This window comes from Meriones unguiculatus, chromosome 3 (genome assembly GCF_030254825.1).
Source record: "Meriones unguiculatus strain TT.TT164.6M chromosome 3, Bangor_MerUng_6.1, whole genome shotgun sequence".
Classification (NCBI taxonomy): domain Eukaryota; kingdom Metazoa; phylum Chordata; class Mammalia; order Rodentia; family Muridae; genus Meriones; species Meriones unguiculatus.
Window position 1 is genome coordinate 21,865,515 of NC_083351.1, and position 10,580 is coordinate 21,876,094.

The following is a 10,580-nucleotide window of genomic DNA, read 5'->3' on the forward strand; positions in this document are numbered from 1 at the left end:
TGTTTCCTAGCAGTGTCCCTGGTTGGTTTTAATTCCTGTCTCTTCTGGGTCATCACCTCCAGAAAACCCACTGGGCTCACGTGCCTTCTTACTATTCCTAGTTCTTGCAGGGCTTCCCACCCCACACCCCAGAAGACCACTCAGTAAAGCACCACTAAAGGGACAACATTTATTCCTTTTCCAAATGTTACAGTAAATCCAGGTGGCAGAGAATGGTTTTATAGCAGTTAGAAAAAAAAAAAAAAAGTACAAATCGAGGGTTTGGCCATTAAAAGTTATTTACAACGATGGGAGGGGGAGAAAAAAAAGACAACAAGAAGTTGTTTCACATTACAGACCTCCTTCCCGCCCAAAGCCTAATACTTGTTTATCAAGTCAGAGAGACATGGTTGAATCACAAGCTGGAGGTTTGAACTTGAGTAAGACATTTATAAAAACCCAGACGGGGGCAATGTCCTCCCCAGCCCAGGTGCCACTAGGCACAGCACAAGAGACTGAAAACAAGGGAAAGGCTGGACACTCAGGGTTTGGGAGTATAAGCCCCCACTCTTGGCTCAGGGGGTTGGGAAGTAGGATAAACAAAATGTACTTGGAAAAGAATTGGAAAGCCAACAATTGCCTTCTGCAGGGGTGGGGCCCAGGAAGGAGGTAGGGACAGGAGCATTTCACATCACTAACCTAAGGGACCATCTTCAACTGGCCTTAAGAGTAAGACCAAATGGCTGATGGGAGAATCCACAGGAGGGAGGAAGGGAACGTGGCTGGGAGGGGGCAACAAGCCCCTTCCTTTCTGGGCATAGGAAGGCAGCCAGGGCACCAGGTCCAGGCAGTGACCTCAGAAGGGCAGCACAGTTTTTGCAGCTTAGAGATCACCCACCTGCCCCCACCCAGCTACTCATCCTGCTCAGCACTGGCAGATGCAGGGCCACTCTCTGGCCCCGAGGGAGTGGACGGCTCTGCAGCCTGGGGCCCTGCCTCCTCTTCCGTGTCTCCTCCCTTAGAGGCAGCACTAGCCTCTGCCCCCTTGGCCTGGGGCTCTTGGCTTTCAGGGGTGGCAGCAGCCTTCCCTTCTTGGGCAGTGCCCTCGTCGCTGCAGGCGCTGATTTCCCCCTGCTCCTGCTCTTCCTCTGTGGGTGAGGAGGCCGAGGAATCACCCCCACCCTCCTTCCGATTTCTCTTGAAGGACAGGCCGCTCAATTTGAAAGGCTTCTTGAAAGAGAATTTCTTCTTCTTCTTGGGGGTCTCCTTGGGGGCGACCTCCCCCTTGGCCTCAGCTTCCTGGCTAGGGGGCGCTGGCTCGATGGCATCACCAGTAGCCCCAGCTGCCTCCTCTGTTCCGTTCACGGGTGGTGACTCCCCTTCACCCTTGGGGGTTAAGTCTCCATTGCTTTTCACGTGGCCATTCTCCTGCGGGGCAGAGGACACAGCAGTCAGGGCCGGGGCCCTTCTCCCCCTCCCCCAGCCTGCTTCTGGCCCCTCGCAGGCTATGGAACTCCACTGCTGGGGTCTGCAATCAAACAAATCTGGCTTTGGCCTCACTCCCATCCAACACAGCCCTCGCCCCTCACGGGCGCGCGGGGACGGGCGCAGCCGGCAGGAGGCGCTGGGGTACGGACCCCCACCCCCCTCCCCCGGGGCGCGCTCTCTATTTTCCGCGCGGAACCTCACCGGGCCCTGGGCTGGCGGGCAAGCCTCGCCCGGCGCTCCTGGGCGGGAAGCAGCCCCGGGGCGCTGCCTCCCTGCACCTGGACGGCCTATTTTCCCAGGCTCGCGCTTTGTGCGAACGGCCCCCCACACACCCCAGGGTCTCCCCCCCCATCTCTGCTCCCCGCCGCTTCCAAAACCACCGCGGGCCGCCGAGGTCGGGGCTGGAGACGGGGGTCCCTGGGCGCCGAGCACAGGTCCCTCGGCCCCAGACGGCCCCTTGGCGCGGCCTAGCAGCGCCTTTGTTCCCGCGCGGCCTTCGGGGCGGCCTGGGGGCAGCGCCCGCGGTCCGGGCGCGAACAAAGAAGGCGACGAGCCCGGCCGGCGCCCCCTCCTGCCCCTCCCCTCGTTCGCCCGCGGGGGCTGCGGCGCCGAGAACAAAGGGACCGGGCGGGGGAGGGGGCGCCGCGTGTCCCGGGCCGGACAAAGCGCGCGGCCCCGGCCCTGGGCCCCAGAGGGGGCGAGGCGCGCGGGCAGGGGGCCGAGGCCCGCCGCGCCGAGCGCACCCACCTGTCCGTTGGCCTTTGCGGGGGAAGCGCCCGCTGCCTCCTCGGCGGTCACGTCGCCCCGGGGAGCCTTGGAGCTCTGGCTGCCCATGGTGGGGGTCTGCTGGGGGCGCCCGGAGCCGCCCCGCGCTGGCGCCGCAGGGGATAGTTCGGCTGGGACGGCCCGGCGGGCAGAGGGGTGGGGCTGCGTCGAGGGGGAGGGGTACGGGGGGCCAAGCGCTCTGCACCCCCGCTCCGCGGCAGACCCGCTAGCTGCGCCCGCCGCCGCCGCGCTCCGCGCCAGAATGCCGCCCGCCGCCCGCCGAGCTGCCTATATGTACGCGCCCGGAGCTCGGGGCGGGGCCGGACATTTAAATGAGCACCCAATCCGGGGCGGAGGCGGGGTCGGGCCCGGGCCCCTCTCGTGCAGTGGGCAAGCGAGCCGTCTGGTTCCCCCATCACATGGTACTGCCAGGGGCAGGTGGGGTTCAGTGTGGGAAGGAGAGGTCCCTGGTCCCGCCGGGAGATGGACTAGGAGGAGGCCGTCGATGAAGAAGCATCCCCTGCCCTCAGCGCCCCACTTTCAGCTTGACTCCCGTTCCACAGTGGCGAGGCCCGCTTTCCCTGGTTCCACACTGGCTTCTTGAACTCTTGGAAGGGCTCACAGCAGACTCATCAGACCTCGGGTGCTGAGCTATGCTCTAGAAATTTGTCCCAAACTCCCGCAGCCACCCTGCGGGGCTGAGCTTAGGCTGGGGCACTCAGATCATAACAGTGAGATCCAATAGTCTGTCTTCTCGGCCTGTTGATGGCCAGTTCCTAATCCTCACAGTGTGGATTACCAAGTCCATGGCAGGGGGAAGGATGGGCTGTGTGTGTGTGTGTGTGTGTGTGTGTGTGTGTGTGTGTGTCCTTGACCAGAAGTCATTGCATCTTCATCCTTCTTTGTAAGCAAAAGAGCCTGGGGCTCAGAGGGGCCCCTTTAGGCCTGATTTCCCCTCCTCTTAGGTCTCTACCCACAGGCTGAGGCTTCCCCGGTGAGACTCAACAGACTTCAAACACCAGTCCCTGAAAGTGAAGAAAGACATTTGGATTTCCTCCACAACTTTGGCACAGCATTAGTGATAAAAACCCCCAAACCTACCCTGTTTGAAGACCTTGGTGGGTTTCCATCTCCTTCTTAGGGCCAGGTAGACCGGAGAGAACCCCGGAGTCTCTGGGTGGGCCCACATAGGTGTTTGGGATTGTACAGCTGCTTCTTCTTGTGTCCCCTCCCCCCATAGAAAAGGGATGGGGACCAGGGGAAGCCAAGTGTTTGTGAAGAAAGGCTGTGTCCTGGACAGCTCAGTATGTCCCTCCCTCCTGGGGGAGGCCAGAATCTGTGAGGCATGGGGAATCCCCAGGGCCTGAGAAATCAGGGAACTCCCCACAGATCTGACCGTAGAGTGATGATGTCAGTTCTACATTCGGTTTACTCTCCTGTTCGTCATTCCCTCCCTGACTCTTACACTTCTGGACTAGCCTCTCATTTTATCCCCGGTGCAGGACACTCCCAAAAGCATGCATCGGCTACCAGCAGCAGCAGCTAAGGGTGAAAACCCCCTGAAGAAATTTCCTGTTGAGAAGCGGGGCTGTCCGATGAGGGTGAGAGGCAAGAAGAATTATTTAGGCACAGAGAAGGGCGCTGTGTCCCCACCTCAGGCCACTCCAAGTACAGTGGCTCTATCTGACCTGCTCTCTGTCACGGCTACAATAGGAGACCCACAATGCTGCCAGGCGCTGCCTGTCCTGGCTAGCAGGATTCAGTGTGTGTGTGTGTGTGTGTGTGTGTGTGTGTGTGTGTGTGTGTGAGTCCTGGAGGGGTTGAGGTCAGAGGTTAGGAGTAGATCTCAAGGCTTCTGTTCTCCAGGCACTGCCTAGTGGAGATAGAGACAAGTGTCTGAGAAGATCCCAGGAGGGAAGACCATGAGGCCTAAAAGACCCCAACTGCCCAGAAAAAAAGCTTCCCCCCCAAAAAAAAGCTTCCTTCCCAGGGGAGGCTCTGCATCTTCTCCAAACATTCCAGAAAGCTGGGGAGGGGGCGCCTGGCCTTCAGCGAATCCAGGTCCCAGCAGAATCTGATTTCTGGGAAAGGAAAGATGCTGGGGCCGCAGGGGCTGCATACAGCAGCAGCCCCCATGGCCTCCTGTCCACACTGTGGCTCCTTTCTCCCCAGCTGCTGCCAACCGGGACAATGCTCCCATTGTTCCGGGACTCCCAGAGCCTGTGTGCAACTGTGTCTGTTTGCTGTGTGTGACTTCGTATGGCTTTGTGATTGTGTGTGTGTGACTTTGTGATTGTGTGTGTGTGTGTGTGAGAGAGAGAGAGAGACCCTAGGTGGGCACATTTGTCATTGTCCAAACAAATGATGAGTCTGCATCTTTGTTTGGTTCTGTATTTTCAAGCGTTTAGAGAGTGTTGGTGACTGCCGGTGACTCTTCGAGACTTTCTGGGTGGATTCTTGGCCTTCCACGAGACTGTTGGTGACTGAATGGGATGTGGTCTGTAGCTGAGTTATGTGTGAGGCTGAGGAAACAGACTGAAGAGTGGTTATTTTGTGAAACTCTCTCCAGGAGGCTTGTGTGCCTCGGTGGGCCACAGACACTGTGGCAGACTGTCCTGTCCAACGTAACACAACCTGGAGGAGACGCTTGGGTAAGGAAGAGTTGCCTAATTCAGACTGGCCTGCGGCCATGACTGTGGGCATCCGCTGAGGCCTTCTAGGGTTCCTTGATTGCTAAGTGATGTGGGAGGGCCAGGCCACTGTGAGCGCTGTCACCCCTAAGCAGGTGGTCCTCGATTGTGTAAGGGCAGCTGAGCAGGAGCCAGGGGGCAGGCCTGCAAGCAAAACCTCTGTGGTTTTGCTGCAAGCCCCTGCTTGAGTTCTCGTCCTGACGTCCCTCAGTGATGGGCTGTGACCTGGGGTTATAACCCAAATAAACCCTTTCCTCCTCTCAATTGCTTTTGGTCCATGTTTTGGCGTGGTGGGTGGGGATGATGAATTTCCTGGGAGCAACCTGGGACCTCTACACAGAGGGCAGGACCAACCAGGAGAAGAGAAAGAAGAGAATGTTCCCTCTAATAAAGACACCAGGGCCGGGCATGGCTGCCTGCCTTTAATCCCAGCACTCCGGAGACGGAGGCAGGAGGATCTCTGTGAGTGTGAGGCCAGCCTGGTCTACACAATGAGTTCTGGGACGAGCAAGGCTGCATAATGCAAACCTGTCTATAAACAAACAAATATGTAAATACATGGACCTCTGGGTTAGAGAGACACCTCAGTAGTTAAGAGCACCGGTTGCTCTTCCACAGGCTCTGGGTACAATTCCCAGCACCCACATGGCAGCTCACAACTGTCTGTGACTACCAGTTCCAGGGAATCAGATGTTCTCTTCTGGCCTCCATAGGGATGGAGATGGTGCTCAGACATGCAAACAGGCAGAACACCCATACTCGTAGGAGTAAAATTAAATTAAAAAGAAAAATTAAAAAGACACCTGCAGCAGGCCTCAGCGTACATGTCAGGTGAGCTGTGGGTGGGCCCATCAACTGAGATGGGGGTGGGGAGGTGGAGGATGAGCTTTCCAGCTGTGAAAACAGCATACCTGAAGGCCTTGGGATAGGAGGAGACCTCCAAGGGGGGCTTGGTCCTGCTGGAGGCTCTAGGGAATGCTACCTGGTGTAGTCTGGATTCTGGCTGCAGGATCTTCATCTCCTGAAACATCTTTCTGACCAGAAACCTCAGATCTGGCCTGGGCCAGCGTCTTGCTTGGCTCCAGAGCTGGTTTTCTCTCTTCTTTGTCCTCGGTTTCCTGGCTGGTACAGTGAGGAATGAGCTCCTAATCCATACTCACGAAGACATACTGGAATCCCTCCTCCTCACACTAAAGAGGGGTATATGTGAGACCCAGGGTCCCAGTCACAGGGAGTTTTCTATGTGTAGGAGAGACATGCAGTGATTTAAGGTAGAGCCAGACTGGAGGCTGGGTGAAGCCTGTTGGCCTTGTGGAGGAAAAGCTTAGATGGGGGGGACTGTGAGAGCAGTGAGTTTTTTATGCAGGTAAGGGTGGGAGGAAGGGGCTAGGAAAGGAGGCAGATAGAATAGAGTCTTAGGATACAGAGAATGCGTGTAGACAGAATGGGGAGAGGGTGACACTTCCCCTCATTTGAATGACAGCCAGTGCAGCTTCCACTGACTAAGGCTGGGCATCAGAGAGGAGTTTGGGGAGTTGTTGAATCTTATTTGAGGGGTCCCAGAGAGGTCCAAGAGGGCATCAGGAGGCAACCAGAACTTGACATGCTTCTGTACATAGATACACATATTTCCTGAGCCAAAGGCCAGGGCCTACAGTGTGGCTAGCGACCTGAGAGGGACAACAGGCAGGTTTTAAGACAGGACTAACCCAGAGAAATCAGGGCCTCTGCTTTCTGCTGTGTGAGGTCATCCAGGAAGTGCCAGGCTTCAGGATCACTGACTGGGGCGGGACAGGCAGCAAGGGAGGGCCTGTGAAGAAGCCAGCTGAGAACAGAACTCCGCAGAATAGAACTGAAGGCGATCTTTGAGTACAGGGGAGATCTTCAGGCAGATGGCAATGCTGGTGGCTTATGGCGTTGACAGAGTACCTCATCCTAGGATTACAGAGGTACAGCCAACATAGTTTCCATTGTCTGAGGAGGAAGCTGAAGCCCAGGGAAGGAGCTTTGATGGTGGCGCACCTCTGTAATCCCAGCACTCAGGGAGGCAGAGGCAGGCGGATCTCTGTAAGCGTGAGGCCAGCCTGGTCTACACATAGGACAGCCAAGGCTACACAGAGAAAGAGAAACTCTGTCTCAGACAAAAAAACAAAAACAAAAACAAACAAACCTAGCACCAGAAATTAAAAAATAAATCAATAAATAAGTTTTCTGATGCTCAGAGAGCAAAAGCACCAGGCATTGGGCTCAGCAGGAGGCGTCCAGAAAAATACTTGAGGAGGCTAGGAGTGATTAGAGCATTGGCAAAGAAAAGCCCAGCAAGGACGCGGCCAATACCATCAGACCCTGACATCTGGGCCCAGGGTTACTTTTCACGGGCCTGGGCTCTATGGGTTCCAGCTCAGTTGTCAGCAGTATCACGTCTGTAACCTCCCCGTCAATTCTAACCCTTGAGCCTTGCAATGCATTCTGGGCCACTTCAGGAGATATCTGAAAATTCCCTTTCAGAATGTCAGGTTGTCCTGAACCCTTGTTTTTCCCCTTCCCCTTCCTTTTCTTTGAAGTGTGTATGTAGGGGATTGGGGAGGGTACTGGGTGCCAGGGCAGGGTTGCTGGCACAGAAGCAGGTTGGATGGGCACATTCTCTGCCCGATTCAGTTGTGTGGGGCTTGGTTGCCCTGATAGCACAGGCTTGTGCTCTTGGCTCAATTTCCCAAGCTTGATGAGGTCACCAGAAATCCAACCCAGTTATCTCCACTCTGTGGAGCGCGCCCTTGCCCCGACTCCCTCCCTCTTCATGACTTTTAGTTTCTTTTCAACTCCTGGGCACCTTTGAGGAAAGACTATCCGGACAGTAAAATTGGGATTGCTTATAACTTTCCAGCCAAAATCCCCCACAAAGGGGAAGTCCCTCTAACAGGGAAACTGAAACTTCCAGTCCCTCTCCAATCACCCTTTCCTCTACATCGGTCTCCCTGACGCCCTTTCCTCTCTCCTCAGAGTACTGTCTGCCCCCAGGCGATCTAAGCCATGCTACCTTCCAGTTTTGTAACTGTAGGCAAGTTTCCTGCCCTGAAGTCACGCTCTCCCATCTCTGTCACATGAGGACCGTGGGAGCACTCATGTTGCCACAAGGTGTGGTGCTCCTTCCTCATGTAGCTTTACAGTCCCCAAGCCTAAGTATCCACATCTATAAAATGGGGGTGGGACTGTACCCACTCCCTAGGGCTCGTTGATGGTCAGCTGGATGAGCTAGGGGCATCAAGGAAAGGCCGGAAGCACGGAGCGCGCAGATCCTGGAGGCTTTCACAGTCACAGATGTTCTCTTCTTCTCTCCGAGACCCAGTGAGCTTCAGTTCTACAGCGATGATGCATTCCCTTAGAGTGTTGAGATCCCTCCCACCTCAGGGCATTTGAACACGCCCCTTCCCTCTACAGAGAAAACCTCTGACTTTGCACATTTCTCCTTTTTATAGTGTGCGTATGTGCCTGTGTGGGTGTATGTGGGTGTGTGCTCCTCTCTCTGTGTGTATTTATGTATGTCTTTGTGTGTGTGTATCTCTGCATTTATGTATGTCTTTGTGTGTGCGTGCGCTTGTGTGGGTGTGTCCATGTGTGTTTCTCTGTATGTGTGTGTGCCTGTGTCTGTGTGTGATGTATGCATGTGGAGTTCAGAGTATGAGTCCCCAGGATGGAAGTCAGGTTGTCAGGCTTTGTGGAAAGCCATCTCCCTGGTCCTCTACTTTAAAAAAATATATATGTAATATAATATATATAATACAATATTTTATATATGTGTGTGTGTATATATATATATATATTTTTTTTTTTTTTTGAGATAGGGTTTCACTATGTAGCCCTGGCTGTCCTGGAACTCACTCTGTACACCATGCTGGCCAGATCTGCCTGCCTCTGTCTCCTGAGTGCTTGGATTAAAGGTGTGAGCCACTACCACCTGGCTGGTCTTTTACTTTCAACACCCAGATCAAAGCCTTCCCCAGGAACTTTCTAGATTCACCAAGGAGAAAGAATGACTCTCCCCAGGACACACTCCATGAGTCTGGGCTTAGGGCTTTTGCTCAGCACTTTTCACACTGAATCCCTGTTGTTCAAATAGTAAATAGGGCTGACCCAGGTCTTGGCCTAGCTCAGCTTAGCCGTGCCTTTCTTTAGCCACAGCTCTGAGGAAGATTGGCTTTCTCTAGGGCTGTGTAATCTCACTCCTCCCTCTGCCACTAGATGTGCTCCCAGGTGCTCTCCATCAGCCCCGGGGCATTTCCTAATGCAGCTTGCTCAGCTACTAATATTTCAAAGTTTGGGACAGAACCCAGTTATCTGAGCCAGCTTAAGCCCAATCTCACACAGACAAAGCAGTGCACTAGCACTGAGAAACACCCCATCCACTGAGATACGACCCTGATCATTTTGGGTTTTTTGGTCATTAAGAGACAGAATGAAAGGCTTAAAGAAATGTAAAATCAAACATGCTCCATTTAAGCTGAATGCCATGGCGCATACCTGTAGTACCAGCGCTTAGGAGGCAGAGGCAGGCGGATCTCTGTGCGTTCGAGGCCAGCCTGGTCTACAAAGCGAGTCCAGGACAGCCAAGGCTACACAGAGAAATCCTGTCTTGGGGTAGACAAAACAAAACAAACAACAATGAAACTCAAAAAGAAACAAACAAAAACTTGCTCTATTTGAGGCCGTGTCTGGTGATGCGTGTCATTAATCTCAGCACTTGGGAGGCAGAAGCAAGAGGATCTCTAAAGGTCTGAGGCCAGCCTGACCAACATAGTGAGATCCAGGACAGCCAGGCCTGCATAGAGAAACCCTTTCTCAAAACAGAAATAAAAGCCAACCAACCAACAACAAAACACCTTCACTCGGTTTTCTGGCTCTCAGTGGTTCTCTGCTGCTCTTAGAACCCTGCACCGAGCAATTAAGGCCTCCGCTATCTGGTTCTTAGCACAAGCTCTAGCGTTCAGTCCAGCCACGTTCTCCTCTTTCTCCCGCCTTTGAACCTGATTGTTTTTCCATGCTGTCTTGAAAGGAGCGCGGCTTATTGTAGTCATCCGACCCAGAGGAGGGAGAGCCACTCAGGAGAGGTAGCCCAAACCGGCACTCCATGTTTTCACTGCTCTCAGGGCTGGAACTAAAGGAGCTGAACTTAAAGATGCCCAGAGAAGACCATGGAGAGAGCAGGCAGGCAGTGGGTGGATGGAGGAGCCTGAATTATAAAGGAGATAAAAAGGGCTGAGGAGATGGCTCAGTGGTTAAGAGAGAGCATTTACTGGTCTTCCAAAGATCCTGAGTTCAATTCCCAGCACCCACAGGGCAGCTCACAACTGTCTGATGGCTGTCTTCTGATGTGCAAATGTATTTGCAGACTAAAGTACACACACACACACACCTTAAAAGATAAGAAAAAGAGATAACCCTCTTTTCTAACAATGCTACATTTGAAGCTACTGGATACAGTGGGACCCATTAGAGACAAAGTATGCCTCCAGAAGGCAGAATCAGGGACTCCAAGCATGACTCTGGACAAGGTACCTGGAGGGAGAGTCAGTGGTCAGTGGTGGGCCGGCAAGGAGGGAGTGACCCTGGAGCAAGGGTGTCCTCAAGGCTGAGAGAAGAAGCAACTTCTGGAAAGAATGA

At 54.2% G+C, this 10,580-nt stretch overlaps 1 protein-coding gene across 1 annotated transcript; it reads right to left on the minus strand.

Moving 5' to 3' along the window:
* Positions 1–155: 155 nt before the first annotated feature.
* On the minus strand, positions 156–2,550 carry Marcksl1 (MARCKS like 1). The gene is made up of 2 exons (XM_021636930.2): positions 2,215–2,550; positions 156–1,407 (listed from the first exon to the last, which is right to left on the minus strand). Exons 1-2 carry the CDS (start codon positions 2,299–2,301, stop codon positions 892–894), a joined length of 603 nt encoding a protein of 200 aa, XP_021492605.1. The 5' UTR covers positions 2,302–2,550; the 3' UTR covers positions 156–891.
* Positions 2,551–10,580: the final 8,030 nt, after the last annotated feature.